Below are 22,367 nucleotides of genomic sequence, written 5' to 3'. Positions count from 1 at the left end.
TTGCGATATAAAATATATATATCACTGGATAAAATCTACAACTAACCTCCTTCTTCCTCTTATTTTTCTCGAGACGATACGAGGGAAAGATTGTAAAATAAATAAATAAAAATAACGAAGAAGAAGAAGAAGAAGAAGAAAAAGAACATTATTTTTATCGACGTATTTTATTTATAAACAATTATATTCGAGGATTATTTTTTCGTCGTAATCACGAATCCTCAAGCTTTGAATTTTGTAATCGATAATCACGTTGATGTGCAGTGTTTTTGTTTTCTCTCTCTCTCTCTCTCTTTCTCTCTTTCTATTCATATAATAATCAAATTTTAATCTATAGATCAATTTGAACAAAATTTATTAATACGTAAACAATTAATTTCTCATTTTAATTCATTATCCAACGATCCGTAATATAATTTCCAATTATATCTGATAATTATTTTGACGTTACTTTGAAGGATATTTATTTTAAAGAAGAAGAAATCGTGGCATTAAGTTATGTCTAATCTTTGTTCGCGTTCAAGTGAATCTCAGTTATTACGCGAAAGGATAATTACTCGAGATCGATCGGTGATAAGTCAGAAGGTCGTAGTTTGATTTATCGTAAACAGAAAAATGTGTTGAAAGAAGAAGTGGAAGGAAATGAACGTTCTTAGTTGGATTTTCTTGGTAAACGAACGTTATTTCTTCGAAAGGAAAGAATGTTACTTGGAAGATTGATCGATTTTCGATTAAAATCATACGTGATTCAGAAAAAAGAAGGAGCAAAAGAAGAGGAAGAGGAAGAGGAAGAAAAGGCAAAAATGATAAAAAGAAATCTATAGGGTGGATTGTGAGAAGAAAAATTAATTCTTCGTGATCGTAGAACGATTACGTTGACAATGATAGCATTATGGTTCCTCATTTGGACGATAACAAGATCGAAAGATATTGATATCAGCAGTAGACAAAATTCTCGGAGGGACTCTGCTATAAAAGAGGTTCGAGATCGTGCTGATTCTAGAAGAAACTCAAGGGATGTTACTGTTATCGGTTTGCCGATTGTCGATAGACGGAAACCTCGTCTTCGACGACACTCGCGTCGTTTTTACATCGATCGAGCGAAAAGGTAACCGAGAAACACGTCAAATCTATTCTTTTTTTACTATAATAATAATATATAATACATATAATATATATATATATATATATGCAGCATGAAACAAAAATATTCAGCAAAGTTATTGGAATGAAGTTTTCCTACGTAGAGAAGAAACACATTCTATCAATAATCAAGAATGCTTTGTTTTTTGAATCCTAAATCATTCAAGTTTAATTTTATTATTAACATATGCCGATAATATTTATTTTTATTTACTGAAATTAAATCCGAGATAATAATTACATCATGGTCAAATACGTAATCGTGTCTGCTGTGGATTTTACATTTTACAGTATATGTTTAATCACTTGCACTGGCAACAAAAATTCACCGACGCGTGTCATGCACGTCGTTTTTGTTTCTGTGACAATCACCTGATGACGTGTGTAACACGTCGCTGGCGTTCCGGTAACAGAAGCATTTCGACGTGCCTGGCACGTCCTTTCCACCGCAAGTGGTTAATACCCTTAAATGAATTACCATATTCGCAACCATAAATAAGCGTATTACACCAATAATTTTGGAACGTATTTAAAACTCAATAAGATTACGAGCTGTGGTCTATATTCAAGCAAAGCATGAATATTTATAACATTTTATGTTACAAAATGTTTACGATAATTTCAACAAATAAACATAATTAAATTATGCTACGATCATACTTGAAATTTGTATAACCCAGAAACTAAGTATTTTCGGATCAACGTTGATATAATTTATTTTTCTTCTCTACTAATCAATTCTTAGAATTTTTAAACATATTTTCGCTAATCCCTTTATACTTCTAAATTACTATGTTTACGTAAATATGTATTCCCATTTGTATTTAATCTTTATATTTTGATCTCACGTACTTTGAATAATTACCAATATTAGAAAATAAACGTTTTTCGTGTTATTAAAATGAAACTTGTTTCGTTAAAAGTTTCTCAAACTGATTAGGTGTAATCATCGAGTGTTAAATTTCTAAAACAAAGAAAAGAGAAAGTAAATGAGAGAGAAGGAAGATGTTTAAACTTTTCCTCAAAATCGCAATGGATTATTTGAAAGTCTTGGAAAGTTTGAATACCGAAAGTAGGATTTTACTTTACACAATGGCTTTTAATACAACGTTGAAAGTAAGTACGTTCTATTCAATAATTTCTAATGCTTTAACGCTTTTCGTAAATCTTAAGTCAAAGCGTTTGTCCAATAGAAAACGAAGTGCAGTATACTCAATTGTATTTATAGAATTTTGATTCAGTACGAAGATAGAGGTGGCATGCGCACGTGGCCACAGCACCTCGTAGAAAGCTTTTAAAGCTGACATCGGGCTAGAAATAGATGTGGCAGCATAAGCGGTATGGGCAAGGTCTACGGTTAAAAGAATATACTTATACATATATTTTCTTTGTCTCCTTTTTTTTCGAAAAGTTACGGTAATTCGAACGTTTAATTCGATCTTGAAATTATTTGGCTAGTTTCATAAATTTATAATACGAATATCAAAACTTTCTAATTCTATGTTTTCTTTCATTCTTTTTTTTATTTTTTTAATTGAACAATTTCTAAGAAAATTTATTATATCGTTTATACTCGAATAATAACAGTGTCATCGTTGTGAGAGAGATATTTTCAGTTCTTTCAGAAAATTTTAGGGTAAACGTATGAAAGATTTGTGTCGTGTTATTAGTTTTTTCAAAAATACAAAATAACTATTTTTTAATTAAGTAAGACAATTGATCGATCACAATAGCAAAATATCGTTTATCCTATATCAAACTATTCGACGATTGATCCAAGAAAGAATACAATGAGATTCACATTGTCATGAAATATTTTAATTAAATCGGCGTTATCGATTCGATTCATGCTAATCTTTTCTTTTCAAAGAAAACTTTATTTGTGCTATACGAATCAAATGACTATTTTCGATACTTATTATTTAATTTGATTTTTTTTATTTTTCTTTTTTTTGTTTCTATTTTCATTTCGCTGCAGAAAGCAATGCAAGGATATTGAAATTTTTTGATATAAACATTTATTACATATTGAAAATGGTAGATAAAACATTTCAATAAAATCATTCAATGCTATCGTATCTCTTCTTTGTTACGAACGAACAATTTAAAATATTGCTCGAGCTTTCTTTCAAAGGGAGGGGGGCTTTAACTGCTTAATACCCCGTCCAAGATTATATTCACCGACGTTTATTAAATCGAATTCCCCCTTTAAAACGCTAATGCTAATGCTAATGCTAATGCTAATATAATCGCAATGCGGCCACGGTTGCGGTACTATATAATGTTTACCAGCTGCCTCGCGAAAGTTAATGTCATAAGGGTTCGCACGATAGTCGATATTTAGAAAAATATATCCAAAGATCGGCAGATTTAGTAACTGCTGTCTCTATCTTTTTTCATCCAATCATTTTGAATTTTGTTTCGTCGCTTAATTAACATTCTCCTTGAACGTAACGATCTCCTCCTTCTTCTTGAGACGAGTTAAAAATAATTTTCATTTCGTTGCGAAAGCTCGTTGGCTCGTTTGGCTTTGTAACTTTCTTCTCTTTATAATTTTTTTTCTTTTTTTTTTAATTTTTAGTTCTTTTTTTCTTTGAGTGAGGTAGAAGTTTCTTTTTGTCAATCGGCGATATATACACATGCAAATAATTTTAATATCTCCGATAGTATCGACGAGCAAAAGTTATTTTCGAGGATTCATCGTTTCGAGAAAAACAATGATGCGCAAAAGAGAATAGGCAAGATTTCACCTTTCTTCTTTCCCTAATACTTTCATTTTTGTTATCGTTTGTTTCTTTTTTTGCACCTTTTGTATTTTTACTCTTTCACAATCGCATCCATCCACCATAAGCTGCATATCGTAACGGTGCAGCACAAACGCGAGATAGAGTTCTTGACACAAATACGGCGACCCTGAAGAGTAAGTAGTACGTAGGTGATAAACACCCTTAATAATGGCACGACACGATACGGCGGTAGCTTTCTTTTGCGATCGATACTACAAGCGTTTTATTTTAAAGAACTTTCCTATCGCCGAAAAATAAAGAAACGAAAGATTCGTTCAACGTACGAACATTCCGCGATACTTTTCGCATTTTATTTCCCCTTTCTCCCCTTTCCCCTTCCCCTTCCCTCCCATTACCCCCTGTTTATTACTATATTTGAAAATATCGATCGACCTTTCAAATTAGTGGTTAAAACGATTTTCAAGTCAAAGTGAAACGACAAAACGTGATCACGTTTTTCCTGCTTTTTCGTAAAAAAACTCTCCATCGACGTTAATAAACGAAATAAACGCATAATACTTTTTGAGTGACGTTTTATCAACGACCTCGTTCAGTCGGGAAAAACAACATTGTTCGTTTTGTAAAAAGAAACTCTGGCCATCATATTCCCTTCCCCCTCCTCGCGTGACTAATAAGAATATGTTGGTCCTTGAAATTGACTTTATGACTGGTATCAACGTAAATCAATTAATACGTTAAAATAGCTTTTTCACGAATGCTTTTACCGCCCATTTATTATTCTTTACCGTTATTTACTTTTTTTTTTATTATTGTTATTGCAGCTATTCTTTCTGTTCCTTTCTTCTTGCCTTTTTTATCATTTCAGAAACAAGCACCATAAAAGTAAATTACATCTCGATGATACTTTCAATAAATTGTCAATGAATAACACCCTTAATAATGGCACGACACAACAGGGGTCAGTTTTCTTTTACGATCGATACTATTGTAAGGGTTTTACTTTCAAGAATTTTCTTATCTTCGGAAAAGAAAGAAATCGGGGTTTAACGTGCAAGCATCGTCTCGTTCAAGTTTTATTTTTTCTTTTCCCTATTTCATTCATATTTTAAAATATCGATCAACGACATCGTAGGACTTAAAACGATTTTCAAATCAAAGTAGAACGAAATATTTCCACTTTTTCGAGTTTTCCTTTATAAGAGTTACATATTTCTACGTTAATAAATAAAATAAACTTACGATGTTCGTAAATGACGTTTTTTATTTCTTTTGATTTATCTTACATTGGATATTCGAGAAATAGGAATAGAAAAATCACGTCAGAGACTTTGAATTTACTTCGCACGCTCAACTTACAATAGAATAACAGGATGTGACGTTTTGAGATTCACCTGTCACGTAAAATAATGAGATCTTGGAAGATTTATCGTAGGAAAATTTTAAAGTTACAGTAAATAGATCGTTTGTAATTTACGAGTTGTAACATTTTCGGTATACGCAGGAATCGTTATTTTACTAGTTAGTTATATGCGCCTAATAAAAACTTCGTTGGTGGTATCTTTTCTTTCTTCGAAACTTCATCGTTTCTTCGAGTTTGAAGCAAAGAAATAAGAACCTTACGTTGTTCTGCGGCCGAATAAAACGCGACGGAGGTATGAAAATATCTTAACTCCCAAATTCCCCCACCTTCCTCCGTGTATATCGGACTTTTTAACGATTTTCTCTTGACGAAAGAAAACTGGAGATATGAACGACGAAAAATAAAAAAAGGAAAGAGAATGGATGAACAATGGAGAGAGGATAAGAGAGAAAAAAACATTTGTTTTGGAAGAAAAAAGGATTGAATCGTTTAAACGATCGATGCAGAAACGCGCGATCATTTATTATAATTTTTATTATAATTATATTACCCTTTTTTACACACAATATTTATTCGCGAACATGAAACCTTAATAATTATTATTATTATTATTTTCTTTTATTATTACAATTATCGTAATTTTTTTTTTAAATTATAAAGTATAAAAAAGTAAACAAATTTTCAATCGAAATTAATATTTTCTATCGGACATCGAATTATTGTCGTATCAACGAATCACATATTATCTCGACTACAGATTGTAAATGAAAAAAAAAAAGAAATCAAAAGTCGAAATAATATTCGAGATATACATTGTTCATTTGTGAGATTGTATCGTAAAAAAGCTTCCGATATTCTACCTCGTCGATCGTTACGCGATACTTATCATCGTCGAAATTGAAAAGTGAGAAAAATCGTTATTATTTCTCAAAATGATATCGGTGTATATATGTGTTATATATATATATATATGTCTCTCTGTATGATGTTCAGAGATGGAGAGAACAACTGTATCGTATCGTAACTGCACATATATACACATATACCTTCACAGTTAACTTTTGTGATGTCGTATGAGAAGTTAGTTGTTTGGTTGGCTCGCTTTTGCGAAAAGTCGTTTAGCTAACAACGAGAAAAGGAGGTTGACGTTCTCAACATGATAGCCACGGAAACCAACGGTGGGATCGAATATTTGATAACAAACTCGATGTAACGACGCATCCCTGTAACGTGACATTTTAATGAATACCCTTCTTCACGTAACACCGTTGCAATTTATGTATTTCGTAACCGATAAGACACGGTCTTCTTCCTTGACGTGCAATTAGCCGAACTCGACGCGGCAATTTTCTTAACCACGATGAGTTCTTCTACCTCTCTCACTCTCTCTTCTTTCCCTCTCTTCTTTCCCTCTTCCTCTTTCCTCTCTTACTCACTCGTCAACCACTTGATTCGCCTACATGAAATAATAAAATATAAATCGTGCATACAATGACAACGATCACGACGATAGCAACGATTACCTACTAACACATCTACTTCTATTATTTTATGTGTCATCATTTTCATTGGTTCGACTTTGTTCACAGGATATAATAATATACCATTTATCCATATTTTTTTCTTTTCCCTTTTTTAACAATTCAGCTCGTTTTTTTTTTATCCGCTGATCTTTTGATATCATAATCCCCTTAGAATTAGTGATTCTCGAACGTGGCTGTTGGAAATATGCATTGAAATATTTTTTTTGACGAATATATATTATCTCTATCCATCTTTACTTTCTTATTCTTATTTTTAAGTTCTTCTTTGGATCGATATGGTCTAATAATGTTTATGGTTTTGACCCTTCCCTTCCAATTGCGCATCAAACTTCAACTTTTTGATCTAATTAAGGAAATTATTTTACATGAAGGAATTTATTAACTCAGAATAGATTTTCTATCCTATCTTATTTTCTGTAACATTCTTTGGTAATCCTGCACCAGAGTTTTTTTTACTAACCCCATGAAAGAAAAGTTTTCTTAATGTTGATTAACGGTAAAGCTAAGATGAAAGTATCCGTCTGAAATACGATCTCTTATATATTTCTTTTCCCTTTTTAAACTTACTTCGCTTTTTCCTTCCCTCTTTGTCTTCCCTGTTTCTATCCTCTTATTATTTTCTCTCTTTCCCTTTCTCTTTCTTTTTCTCTTTCTTTTTCTCTATCTTGCACGCTCCTTTTTCATCTTTTTTTTCTCTCCATCTCATTAAATCGAAAACGTATCTCCTAGACCGTGATAAAAACATTCCGGATAATTTTCTATCTCTTTATAAGCACTCGACAATATTACATTGAAAAAATCGATTTTGTTATTCTAGCATAGAAATAAATTTCATCGAATTGAATATAACTATAAACTTAACTTGGTTTTTTTATTTTTTATTTTTTACACAGTTCCTTCATTAGACGGAAAATAATGTAAATTAGATTTTCCTCAAACCGTTTCAATTAAATAGACTTTATCGACGTACGACATGCAACCTCCACAAAGATTGAGATTAAATAACAATAACAATAATAATATTAGTAATTAGAAAAAAATAATGCAATATTGAAAACAGATAAAAATTTGTAGTCAGTTTGACTATTGCTACCAACATTGAACCCTTGCACCTCCTATCCCCCTTCTTGACCTTTCCTTTGGTTTATTTCTTTCATTAGGAGGAAGAGAACAGACGTCGGGTAAGTTCGACGTTCCGAGTTGGTGTTCTCCCTCTAACTCAGAGTACGTCTCACTCCCTCCCACTGTTTCTTGCGTATAAGCGACAGAAACGGGTATGGTAGCCGTCAGTTCGCGACCGGCACGCGACCGATGAGCATCGTGCTTTTATGTCAAAGTACGAGTTGTATATATATATATAGAGAGAGAGATATATATATATAGATATATAACACATATCAATAAATATATATACATAAGTATGTATTATATATTTAAACGATTTTCGAACGTGAAAAGAGAAGAGTAGAGAAAGAGAGAGAGAGAGAGAGAGAGAGAAAGAGAGAAAGAGAGAGAGAGAGAGAAACGTAAATAAAAATGGAAGTTTGATTTTTTTCAAGGGTAGTTGTTACGCGATCATCATTAGTGAAGAAGAAAGGATTTTTTTTAACAAGGATACTTTGAAACGAGAGAAATGTATAAATAATAAGAAGAAATTGGAAGTTTTGATTTTATCACGGGTTCCTCTCATTTTTTTCTTTATTTTTTCTCTCTCTCTCTCTCTTTCTCGTTCGTATTATCGCGAACGTCTCACGCTTTTTCCCGCGTTATCGGCTTCGTTAGTTTTCTATATCTAGTCAAACATTTGTACGAAAGTCAATAACCGAATGGTCAATGTATAACGTGTGTATATGTATGCGAGTGAGTGAGTGAGTGAGTTAGTGAGTGCAAGTATCATGCTTCTAGGTGGTTATCAACGTTTTAATATCGATCAACGAGAAAACTTCTACATTTTTTTTCTCTTACTTTTTTTCATTCCTTGAAAAATGAACGATTCCATTATTTTTTTATTTATAAATTTTCTCATATTTATGTTATTTTTTATCTGTGAGATCGTTCAATGATAGAGAGAAAAAAAAGTAAAACGAGAATTTCCTGTGACGTTTTAAAAGCATAATATCGAATGAGAACTAGTATTTTTCCTGTAGTACAGACCGAATGTATTTAGAATTAATTAGATTGATGACCTTCGAGTATCTTCGTTTAAAATTATATATACTTTCCAATATATCAGAAAATAGTTAACATACGTTAATTATTATTGGGTTTCGATTGATCGACGATATATTTTAAAAATGGATTAATAATTATCGTTTCGGTAACGTCACTCACTTTTGATTAACATCTAAGAAATATTGAAATGAAAAAGTATTTTTTCGATCGTCTCGAAAATGTTTACGAATTAATCTCGACTGTACATATATTTATTGTGTATACGAAACTGCCGATTTTGTGTTGTAATCGATAAACGTGAAAAAAAGCTAGAAGAATGTACATCCATTATTTGGTCAGAAGGAAAAAAAAAGAGATAGCAAAAGTAAGAAAGAAAATATTTGTAGCCAATAACTCTTGTGAATTATATTTAGGGCGTTTCACTTCTAATACTCCAAAGAATCCCAGACTTCGATATTTCTCGTTCGCTCGTTGCTATTCCAAATTTATCTCGTGCTCGACCACGGAGTGACGCTTTTCTCTCGTTTCCGAACTGTGTTTATTGCATAAAAAACGTCGATACATGTCCCGTTCGTTCTTATTTCTTCCTCAACTTAATACGTATCGAATATTTTAGCTCGATCTTTTCTATCTCTTTTTCTCATATATGTACATCTATGTATATACAACAAACAAATAAGCACAGTATTTTTTTCTTATTTTATTTTATTTTATTTTATTTTATTTTGATTATATCGTAAATGGATAAAGACCTCTCTCCTAAGAACAAATGTTAGGAGAACGAAACACTATATCCTTCCATTCCTTATTTGTAAAAGAAAACACTCAACAAAGTAAAACCCGTTTACGCTGTGTTTACAAAAATACAAACATACCTGTTGACATTTCGAAGAAGTCACAGGTATTTCCATTACCAACAAGAGTGAAAGAGAAAACAGTATAGAAACCGTTGATGTACAGGAAGAATACTATTCGTTTTAAATATTAGACTTAAATTACATAGACATATATATATATAGATATAGATATATTTATTCCCAACCTAGGATATCTGTTATACATTCGGAAATATCCACAATTTTAACGAATACTCATCCTACGTTTGACCCAGGAAAATGTTTTATTTCGAAGAGAGTAAAACTACTCTCCCGTGGTAGTTCAATTTTCATCGAATATAAATGGTAACCTTCCAACCACTATTTTATTCTATATTCCTCAAACTTTTTGTGTCTTTGAAAATGCAATTAATGCACATTCTAGCGTCTGATAATCGAGTCCCTGTCCGTTTTGTTTGTATGATAACTGTCACAGATCACGGAGAAGGAAATATACGCGATAACAAACATGAAAGAGAAACAGAAAAAGAGAAAGAATAGGAGAGAAAGAGATAAAGATAGTAGGATACAATAGACGATATGTGTAGTATACTCCTACGTGATAAAAGATACTCCGTTCTCTCGGACTCGACTTTACGATTTCCATTAAGTCACGAATACGCTCGACTTTCCCTTTAAAACTTCCTTCCTATTTGTCCTTCATGAATCATGTATTTCCATTTTCACTAGACGATCACTAAAGCATGTTTACTCGTCCGTTACGAAAACGAAATTCGACGAGCGTTTCGTACTTCGTCATTTTCTCTTCCATCTTATTCCTTTTTTTTTCTTACTTCTTCTTCTTCTTTTTCTACTACTACTACTTCTTCTTTTTCTTCTTCTTCTTCTTCTTCTTCTTCACATCATATAAGATTGATGGAGTAAGAAGCAATGATTCACGATGATCGAATATTATTGGTAACATTTTTCGTGTCATTTGATGTCAACGATGTTTCATAGTTTATATCATCGGGTTTGGAACGAGCTTAAATTGCTTGGAAATAATAAGTTAGTGTAGCAAGGAGGAAAAGAAAGAAATCGAAGAGAAGAAGAAGAAGAAGAAATAGAAGAAAAATAAAAAATAAAAAAATAAAAAATAATAAGAAAAAGTGTATTTCGCAATATCCGAGAATCCTGTTACGAGTCGTATTTTTTAAAAGGAAAGTAATAAAAATTCATTGTCAGATAAAAAGTTCCTTCCGATCGTTAGTTTTGGTACGAACGAATGAACAAAAGTTTACGGGAGAACTAGCGGAATTAAAGGTAATTTTGCAAATGGAAACCGCCGCATTGCTTTTGAATTAATAAGAAAAAAAGAGAAATCAAAGATTTCTCTACGTGTATTATACTGATCTCGATCCCTTTCGTAGTAAAGTAGTAATGATAAAAAGAAGAAGTAAGAAAGAAAGAAAGAAAAAATAGAAAACAAATCAATGAATAGAACTTTTATATTGTCAGATATATCGACGATCAAATTCTACGATTGAATCGTGGAAGATCATTTGGTTGAACATACTTTTTCAATTAAGATATTCATCATCGCTTTTCTATTTATGTATGTCTGTGTGTGGTGTGTGTGTTTTTTTCTTCTTTATTTTTTGTGTTTTTTTTGACGTTATCAAAGGATTTGATCAATCCTACCATTACTAAAAATCAATTACTCGTCGATTGATTTCAACAAGAGACAAAGGGAAAGGTTCTCGATATAGGGAATAATTGTGTCAGTATAAGTAGGGGCAAGAAAGAAAGAGACAAGGAAAGTGATAGAAAGAAAAGTGTCTCGTTAGTGGACAATTTTGGAAAAATGAACGACTACGCTATCTTAGTACCACATGAGATCTCTTCGAGATTGGCACGAAGGGACTCTGGTACGATGAGGGTAACACTTCCATTGACCTCGTTTAGAAGGCATAGTGGTTGCGTCTCAACATTATCACATACGAAGCCACATTCAAAACTTATCTACGTGGCCCTCCCGTAAGTTTTATTTTTCACTCTTTTTATATTTTTATTTCTCTTTTATTTTTCTTCTTACTTCTTGGTTTAATATTTTCTTTTCGTATTACTGGTATTTGTCGGACTTTTTTTATCGCCAGCTTTGTTAATAATTATCGATGACGGTAAATGAGATTTGTTTGACAAACGTTAACTCAGACTTGTGGTGAATAATTTTCCACACAGTGTCAATATACTTATAGATTAGCTTATATTTTTTTATTTATTATACAAAGTTTTCTTGTGTTAAACATTATGAATTATTATTTTCTTTTTCATTTGCGATAAAGGATCATCATATTTAATTATTCATAGAAATTTTCGATTGATTTATTTTATTTTATTCTACGATAAATTTTAATGTTATTAACATATTACAATTTGATAAAGTAAATATAAATGACGTTTGCGATATTTCCGAAAGTAAAGATTCTAAAGATAAAAATCACTCGGTCATATTAATATTAACAAAAGAGAGAAAGAGGGAGAAAACTAGGTGAACTAACTAATTATCTAAATGCTTATACCTTTGCATGATAATATTATTAAATTTGTTTTATCGAACTAAAGTTCGAACAAACGTGGGAATAAATTCATCGAGAATTTCATAGAAAGCTATCACTAAAGAGAATTCCAATATTCGTACTGGCTTTTCGCGTTTATTAAAAAGTAACTATATAATCAAAAAAAGAAAAAAGAATTCGATTTTTTTCTTTCGGCGAAGATGAAAAAAGAAAAACAGAAAATGCACGAATAGAAAGAAAAATTATTGGAGTAATAGTAAATACTTCAGGTTCATTAATTCTGTTATCGAGAAGGATAATCGATACTATGAACTAACTTTTTTTAACGATCATTTATCTAATGCTTTAGGCACCACCTTTCATGAACAAATTTCTTTGATTCAATTATGCAACCTATTGAAGCTAGATAGTTTAAGGAGATAGGTTTTACCCTTGGGAGAAAATTCGTAAATCGTAAATAAATCGGTTATCGATAATTAATTCTCAATTATCTCGAGACTCAAGATAAGTACTTAGATATCGATTTGTGTTTTCTTTTAGCCGACCTCTCTTACGTTTATCTTTGCGACCAAAGACTAAGTAATTAATTATTCATTTAATGATCCAATTAGAAAGACAGAGAGAAAGAGAAAAAGCACAATCTATTAAAAATACTTTTCTCAATCAGATACGTATAACGATTTTTAATCTCCATATGACAATTGTTTACTAGATTGATAAGTAATGATTTACTAAGAAAGCTAATATTCGATATTGATATTTGAATTTTTCTATTTGATTTGATCGAAAAGTAATTTCGTTTTTTTTTCGATGGTAAATATAAAAATGTAGATTTTTTTTTATATTTACAATTCATGGGGTTTTAAATAATTTGATAAATTGAACTTCTCAGCTATTTCTCGCTTTATTATGCGACAATTAGTACTCGCCAGGGCTTTTATATCGAAATTGTCAAAATTAATCTTTAAAAAGCAATTTTAACATTGGCGTTTATTTTTTTTAAAAATTTAGTATTTATTCAAGAGAGGCATCGAATTAGAAGGTTCACATAACAGATGTTAGATAACGGCTATATATATATATATATATATATATATATTATTTTATTTAATTATGAAAAAAATGAAATACTTACGATGATAAATTCCTTTTTTTCTCTAATTAAACAAGCCAAAGTAAAATCCTTTTATTAGGATAAAGCATTACACGCATTAGATATAGTACAATATTTGACACGAAAAATAAGGTGTGTTCTATACGAAACGGAAGCAAGTCTTTAATCGGTCTTTTTTTAACTCTATCGACCGATACAAGGCTTGGTCATCGTTGTATCTTTCTCTGATAAACAAAACGCACCTTCGAAGTTTTTCAAGCATGATATATGTACGAAAGTCTTTTCCTTATCTAACGCAAACGATCGAATATCTTGAAAAACGATCGAACGATACTTGAGACTCTTCGTTAACGAAAATCTTCCGGTAACGGTGTTCTTTATGGTTGAATATGACATAATGATTTATTTTTATTTCTTCTAAATAGAAATAAAGAGAGAGAGATAAAGAGAGAGATAGAAATTTGTCTTCGTAAAGAGACTACTCTGATCACGTCATTACAATCTAGCATTGTCACGTGTGTCGTTTGTTGTATCGGTAATTGTTTGCGTGTGATGTTCGGTAACCACGTTGCTGTTGGCCGCAAACTATCAAACGTTGAATGAGAAGACTAGAGCATTAATTGTTTGCTTATATAATGGTGCATAATGATTACTATTGAAAACGACAAACTAGTAAATATCTACTTGTTGGTATAACATTATATACGCGGTAATTTATAAAATAAAAATCTTTATAGTGTTTATTTATTTTCGTATTTTCCTTTATTTTTTTTTTATTTTTTTTTTTTGGTCTATTTTAATTTGTACTTTTCTTCTTACACACACACACTATCATCATTTGGCTTTATTTTATTTTCCTCTTATTATATACGTCTTTCAGAACATCACTTCACATCGTCGTCGTCGTAGTTCAGAAATCTTAAATTATATAACCAATAGCCTTAGTCTTGAGTAACACAGTGGAATAGGTCAATATTTGACATTGGTCAGACGTTGGATAAATGTATAAGCATGACGTGCTGTGTGCTGTGTACGTGTGTGCGTATATGGAAGACATTTCTTGTTAAGGTTAATCAAAGAACGTTTATTCTACACGCGAGTATACTCAACTTCGAACACGAATGTGAACGTGAAAGGGTGATGTTATCTTCCATATGTAATTAAAAATCGTTTATTTTCACGAACTGTTACGAGTTTTGTCATCTTTGATCGGGTACTATTAAAATATATATAGGATTTCGTGAAATTTCATTCAAATGTACATATTTGTTAGATAGAATCAAAATAAAAATGAAACATTTGATATCATTAGTAAATTTGATAAAAACTCTTAAAAAGGTAGGATTCGATATCGTGGGACAAATTTTTTTTTTTTATTTTGAAACTGATGCGCAAAATGCAATTAAATTTAAACAGCAATAAAATACGAAATTATAACACATTTTATTTACTTTGAAAATAATACTGAAATAACAATAATATTACCTCCTTTCGTGTAAATATTCTTAAGTACATATTTGAATAAATATATTCAAACGTCGCAATAATAATTAGTTCACACAATAATGACACCGCTTTGCAATATTAATTAAGCGTGAAGAAAAAGGATAAAAAGATAAATTTCATTTTAATTTTTACGTTGTTTTAACTGTGTATTTTTACTTTTCTTTATTTCTTTTTTTTTCTCTTTTCCTTTTCTTTTTATTTTTTAATTGGCGAATTGACGTATGTACAACATATGTCAATAACCATGAAACGGAAGAGAAAGATTTGTTTTTCATGGTACTCAATAAAATATAGACCTTTTGTCCGAACTTCCATTGACGCACGTTAACTACGTTATATGATTCATTTGTGAAAGCAGTGAATTGCTTTTGAGACACGCTCCAGAAAGGATAAAGAGAGTCTTTCAGAAGGCAAATGTTTGTTTTTGCGAAAGCATCGTTCCATCCGTTGCAATCGTTTTCCAACTTCTATCTATTTTTGTAGTAGGTACGTGTCTTCCTGAGTGCAGTTGCATGATCGAAGACCCCGCAGAACAGCTGTTGTTTTCGTTTAACAACTTCTTCTAGATAGAATGTTTGTCTTATTCAACGATAGAGCTTAACTTTGCTAGAATAACATAGAATAGATTTTCAGAATCAAATTATATAATATATTCATTCATTTACATGATTCTCATACTTAGCAAATACAAGGGTTATTCTAAATCGTTCCAAGAAATAAAACAAATAATTATCAAATCATTATTAAACATATGTTTAATACTTCAACTCCCAATTGGGTTGAAAAAATACTATAAACTTCATGAAATGCAGACAATATCATTCTCTCTTTTTAGCAAAGTATTTTGTTCGATATACGTATATACGAAAATTTGTTCACAAAAATAAACGGAAGCGGGGATGGTTTTTTATTCCCATATTAAAATACACTATTTAAAAGTTAAAGTATTAAGATATTTATTAATTAAATAAATTTAAAAAAATTTTAAACACAACTTATAATTTTATTTATATATTATATCCTTTTGTTCTCTCCTTATGTATTCATCGATTGTACAATTCTATTAATCACCTTTGTAATATTATATATTTTGCGCATAACAGTAACTTTTTATATTTCAACTTATCATCTTCGATTTATTCGAAATGACAGTATGGTACTACTATATGTATATACAGCGTTTTCGACATAATATTTATAAAAAGAAACCTTTAAAATAACGTATCATAAAATAGGGTATGTCAGTACAAATTTCCAAGTAGGAATAGCTGAAATGGAAGGAGTTGAAATTAAAATTTGAACAATGTTGATGTAAAGCCTCCCTTTCTGAATCTAAATTGACGTGTTATTTCTCAAAATCAAAATTATATAACATGGTAATATTTAGGTTGGCAATTTTTTTTCAAATGAAACCGCTAAATGTTCAATCAATAATTTTTATCGTGATTGTCTAATATTTCTTGTTGCAATGGATGAATAGATGACTAACATACAGTATTATTATTTTTACAGTTTCGACGTCGAAAATGGAGCTTCGACGTTGGACGGCGGAGCCGGTGGTGGTGGAGGAGCCTCGCCAAGTGCAGGGTTGGTTCTCCAAACGCTACCACAAAGAAGAGAGAGTTTTCTTTATCGGAGTGACAGCGATTTTGAGATGTCACCGAAGTCGATGTCTCGAAACAGTTCCATTGCCAGTGAAAGGTAAGAAATTTTGTTTATTTTATTTTTTCGATTTCCACTTCCTTTTTTTTTTTATAGATCTCGTTATGAAAAATTTCTATAATAATCGAGACTCGAGGTAAAATTTCATAAAAATATATCAATTAATTTCGTATAATTTTGTCAGATAATTTAAAATTTTGTAATATAATCATTTTCAACAAAATATGATCTAATATTTCTCAAAAATTTTAATGATATTGAACGAACTTCGTGCATCTTTTTCAAAGAAAGAAATCTGCAATATCGCCCGATGTACTTTAATGTTTTCAATGCAACGAAAAGTATCGTTCGTTGGTAAAGTAGGTTTCTGTAATCGTAGAAAATAAGTTTAGCTCGATATTGTAGGGAACCTCAATTCGAGAATTTGATGTTATCAAGGAACGGCATCGTTGATATATTGATATTTGTTCTTTTAATAACAATCGATAACGTTAATCTCTGTAGTAGATGTTTCGTGTATAAAAATACGCACGCAGCTGCAATCGCTCACGCAAAAGAATGTATATATACATATATAATTTTGATTTTTTGAAAGATGCTCGACGGCCGTTTCGAGCTTCAATATATACGTAGGATTCATTTTATTTATTTTATTTCTATTCGTCGTATGGATCAAGAGCTGTATGAAAACAGTCATAAGTGTGTAGCTTAAAAAGTATATTGTAGCTTTGGTGACGGTTATACACACTGTGATACGTTTTTTAATGATTATAAATTAATAAAAAAAAGTTACAAAATAAAGTGAACATTATTTACGTAGAAGCAAGCTTTAACATTAGTGATTATTTTGGTCTATAAGATTTCGGGTCTATATGTTTCGTTCGTTCGTATATTGTTCTTCTTTTTATCGAATTATCAATCGTTTTTGTAATGTGTTTTTGGTTTTTTATTTTGTTTCTAAATTCCCTCACATTATAAATTATTAAAATAGACGGTGAGGGGTGTAAAAAAATATCATCCATGTGATCCTTGGGTTGCAGGTTCAAAGAGACAGAGCTTCCTGTCGAGCGAGCGTATGTACTCGATCCTATTATTTATTCTCCTATTTCATTTGTTTTTATAATATTTAGATAATACACTCACAAATCTGTGATTAACACCCCCCGCCACAGTAATTGGTCGTTATATAAAAGGAAACGTTTCTTTTTTTTCATTGTGATTCTTTTTAACACTAAAAAATCTAGTCTCATTCTTTACTCTTTCCATACCAAAAAGTGAAAGGTGCATGATACTTTTTCAAAATGAAATATGAGTTTTGCTAGAGTTCAACCGATTATCCTTCTACCTTTTCATCCCACTCAATAATTCACTTTGAACTTTTCAATTCGAACTTGGCAGAATATACGGAATTCATTTTAATTAAAAGTGATGAAAAAAGAGAAGATACGGAAGAACTATGGCAATAAGTTTTTTTCCTCTGCTTTTTACTGCATCACTCTATTCACTATTACATATTTACATATATATTTTTCTTCTCTGTTTTTTAACTCTTAAAAAACCTTGTACAGTAGCAAAATGCACACACGAATATATAAATAATTTTTTTTTAACATTGCCACATTGCTTTTAACACATAGACTAGATATATAAACCTTGTAAATAATTAAGTACTATATTTATGATGCTTGCAATAGTATACTGAGCGGTCGAATTGGCAAATGATGAAGTAGTATCGTTGATTACAGATTAGATATTAATAAGTATTTAGGTTCAAGATTATGGTGCTATCGTAAGAATTAATAAACAATAGATCATTACAAGTAATTTTGTCACAAATGCACAAAATGAAGAATTTTGAACGCTTGGCTAATTATTGAAAAATATATTCGAAGCTATTTTGTTCTTTTTTTTACGCGAGATTATAGAGCTTTTTCATCTTGGAAAATATTTTATATTATCGCGTTTATTTGAATGTCACGCTTGTATGCAGTCGCGTAAAAAAAAATGAGTGAATTTTATAGAAGGAAGAAGTGTGCGTATATTTTTACAAGCATGTTGAATAAATAGTGGAACGTTTTCAAATAAATGCGAATTCTTATTTTCCGGATATTTACCGAACAGTACAGGTAAGTCCGGCTACTCACGTAATTTCGATGTCCAGCTTTTATTATTAAAATATAACGAGAGAAAATACACAAGGAGGAAAACATTTTTTTGTTTTTCAAAACAAGAGTCACATCATTTTACATTCGAGTATATATTAAAAAAGAAATGAAACGATCTATCTTAGAAACGAAACACCTAAGGATACGTGCTCGTGGTTACCACGAATTTGTACCAAAAATACGAATATTATATATAGATATAAAAAAAAATCATTTAACAATTTGCCATACTCTTTTTTTTTTATTTATAGGTAAAGATTTAGATATATATATACATATTTGATTTTATTTTATATGTACATACGTAAATACACGCGCTTTACAAAAAGATTGATATGATTCTTAAATATTGATTATTTTTAACATGAATGATTATTTCAATAGAATCGATATCGCGTGTATCATCGATTAATATTTTGTCTTTATTTTTTTCTCTCTCTCTTTCTATATATATCTCTCTCCCTGTATAACTTTTCTTTTCTATTGAAAGGAGACCGAACGAAAGAACGAAAGTGCATAGCACGTAAATATTTTTATCTAAAGTGGTGCAAACAAGTAGTCGATGAACGGTGCATCTAGGGGTCCCCTGTTATATACGTTTTATATACTTCTCCTCTCCCCATCTGTCGTCAAAAAGATTATCGACGCGCTATAGCAAATGAATTCAATGTTTGTTCGACGAAAGATTGGCGTCGATAAGTCCAAATCTTTGGAGATAATAAAGTAAAAAAAAAAGACATAGATAAAAATAAAAAGAGAATAAAAAAAATGTTATTACTTGCTTTGTTCATCATACAAGTCATGATACATAAACTCGTATTAAAAGCTCAATTAACGCGCAATCCTTTTAATTGCAACGTTCACTTGTCGACAATAGAATGTAACACCACACTTATTTACATGTATACATATATATCATACGTTTGTTGATCGTCATACTACTAGCATTTTCAAACTATTTTCTCATTTTTTTTGTTGAAAATTACAAAATAATTAATGACACAAATTTTGATGAATTCTTAAAGTCTAGTTTTTAAAATTGCTTTTGTCTTAAGTAATGCATAAAATGAAAGTTTACGAGAAAAAGTTGTTATATCAGATTCGAATCATCAGTGCTTCTCAACGTGGCTCGTTCATTTCAATATACGAGTTTGAATATTTAAAAAGCTAATTAGCAAATTATTCGATAATTCATCAATATTTTTGCCACAAATTAATATTCATCATTCCAATCGTGAATTCGAATTAAAAATTTCACTGTTATCTATATATATTGTTTAAAATATCAAATATTAATGAACATTAAATATTTTCAAAATCTAATTTAGTATTACATACCATTAAAGACAGGAACATTTCAATTTTTGATGCATCAAAGTAGGGCACGATTTAAAAAAGGTTGAAAGACACTGTGTTAGATAAAACGAGTGTAGTGATACGAGTCATTATGTAGTCAGTCACATGACGAAGGACCGTTGGATAGGACGCACATGTTACGTCAACTACCGTTAAATTATTGACGAGCTTACATACTCACACGTTATTGCATTTTCTTTAGGATAGTAGCAGTATTTCTTAAATAACTAATGAAGAGATATATAAAAAGAAAAAAAGAACAGTCGTGTGTGTGTATGTTCATCGAAACAAACTAACTTCGGCGAACGATTGTAATTTCTGCGAGCGTTACACGACACCGAGTTTACTGGCCTGTTGCTATTTTTGCAATCAAATACAAGCGTTGTAAAACAGCAAGAAACTGATACATATTTACAAAGTGAAGATGGTCGTGTGACGTAAGTGACCTTAACTTGGCGAATAGCTTGTAAGTAGCTGATTTGGAATCGATCCATATTCCTAAAGCGCGACATGTCGTATATTACTTATTCTCTTTTTATTATTAATAATCTGAAAATAGTAATTATTCTAAGATATTATAACGTTTATTTGTTGACCTATATTAAATCTCGATTATTGAAACCTTTCGTTTCACATTATATTTCGCGATGATAATTAAAAGATTAATCAATTTAAAGGAATTTCGTAAATACAATTATTTAACTGATTGAATTCAATCTTATGATTATTTTCAGTGTCTTACGTAAAACTTGTAATATTATGCGCAGCCTGTTCTACGTGACGATCGTACGAACGATCGAGAATATGAAAAGCTGTTAAATCATTAGAAGTCATTAACGTGACCAGGATGACCTAATCAAGCAGACTCTTCTGTCGTAGAATGTCGTTTAAGTTGACCTTTTATTATTTAATTTTGTTCTCCTAAAAATGTACAAATGTATGTTTTTAATGAACAATGCTTCGAAAGGTTTATTAGAAAATATAAGTATATAATATATATACTATATTCGAAGATTAGAATTTGACCTGTGACATAAATGCAGGTAATTAATTGAAATTGTGTCCTATTTTTCTTTCATGTTGTTTGATATTTATTTTCCTTATTGGCAGAAAGGATCATATCTTTTAATTCGATACGTAAGAAAGAAACTCTATTTGAATGCATTATAATTTAAATACTGATCATCTCTCAATTCTTTTGTATTGTTCTCTTGGTTTAACTCCTAATTTCTGCATTAAAATTGTGTAACGTATGTAAGTATATAAAATTTGAGTTGTTCGATTAAAAACTTAGTTTTTTTGTATCACAATGCAAATGACCCTGATATTTGTCTAATCGATGTAACTATATACGCGTTCATCGTGTTTACGTCGGAAACTTGCTAACTCGACTCGTGCTACCAATTTCCTTTTTATTCCAATTATCTATCATTCTTGTTATACCAGCTATAATAAACGTTCCGTGACAATGTCACAGCCACGATATTATTGAGACGACACACGATATTTTACACGATATTGTAGTACAATTTTATAATAGATAAATATTTGTTTATATGTATATATATATATATATTTGTATTGTTAATTTGGAATCTACTATCGAGTAATAAAATAATATTTACTAGACGAAAAATTTGCATGTTTTTGTTTTTAAGCAACGTGAAAAAATAAAAAATTCTTATACTTCAATCGTTATTTAAAATGATTTTACTCTTTGTTCGTGAAAATCGATTATAAAATGAAAAGTTAAAAGATAAGAGTTTGACAAGTTTCGATAGCGCTAACGTAATGAAAAAAAGCCGAATCGATTAAAATAATTTATTTCCATAATTTTATTTCTTACCTTACGACGAACCGTAAGAAATTTCGAAGATTATGTATTCGTTGAAAAAGTTCGTAAAATTCATAAAATATTTTTATCCATAAACTTCCCGAGATACGAATAATAGTATTTTATCTTTCTCTCTCTTTTCCTTTCTTTTTATTTTTTTTTCAGAATTTGAAGAGACGCGAATAATATGATTTCCTTATAATTTAGTGATTTTTTTTCTTTCTTTTTGTAGCATAAGAGAAAAGAAAATACGAGTGAAAATCAGAAAATGAACGTGGGCCCCGATACGTTAGATTTTTAACATTTTGGACAAGGCTAATGCATTTTATCCATGTTAAGTCAGGTCTCATGAATTTTTTTCTTTTGAAGA

The 22,367-nt window shown here is 30.6% G+C and overlaps 1 protein-coding gene and 1 long non-coding RNA gene across 15 annotated transcripts in view; both read left to right on the top strand.

The window, feature by feature from the left end:
- Positions 1-22,367, top strand: part of LOC122519564 (cAMP-specific 3',5'-cyclic phosphodiesterase, isoforms N/G) — a 328,446-nt gene that overhangs the window by 248,452 nt on the left and 57,627 nt on the right. For 9 of the 14 annotated variants that reach the window (XM_043639098.1, XM_043639099.1, XM_043639106.1 and 6 more), the window contains 3 exons: positions 16,493-16,681; positions 17,683-17,715; positions 18,748-18,768. In XM_043639098.1, coding sequence (XP_043495033.1) covers positions 16,493-16,681; positions 17,683-17,715; positions 18,748-18,768 — 243 coding nt within the window. Of the gene's footprint in view, positions 1-431; positions 1,109-11,451; positions 11,819-16,492; positions 16,682-17,682; positions 17,716-18,746; positions 18,769-22,367 lie in introns of those variants that run through there. The other 5 variants (XM_043639100.1, XM_043639101.1, XM_043639093.1 and 2 more) reach the window with 5 other exon arrangements.
- On the top strand, positions 20,089-21,473 carry LOC122519571. Its single transcript, XR_006304321.1, has 2 exons — positions 20,089-20,629; positions 20,898-21,473. It is a non-coding gene; the product is annotated as an uncharacterized LOC122519571 (long non-coding RNA).

The sequence above is a fragment of the Polistes fuscatus genome, unplaced genomic scaffold, assembly GCF_010416935.1.
Source record: "Polistes fuscatus isolate 324 unplaced genomic scaffold, CU_Pfus_HIC Scaffold3, whole genome shotgun sequence".
In the NCBI taxonomy this organism is placed as follows: domain Eukaryota; kingdom Metazoa; phylum Arthropoda; class Insecta; order Hymenoptera; family Vespidae; genus Polistes; species Polistes fuscatus.
This window is presented reverse-complemented; position numbering and strand designations above follow the sequence as displayed.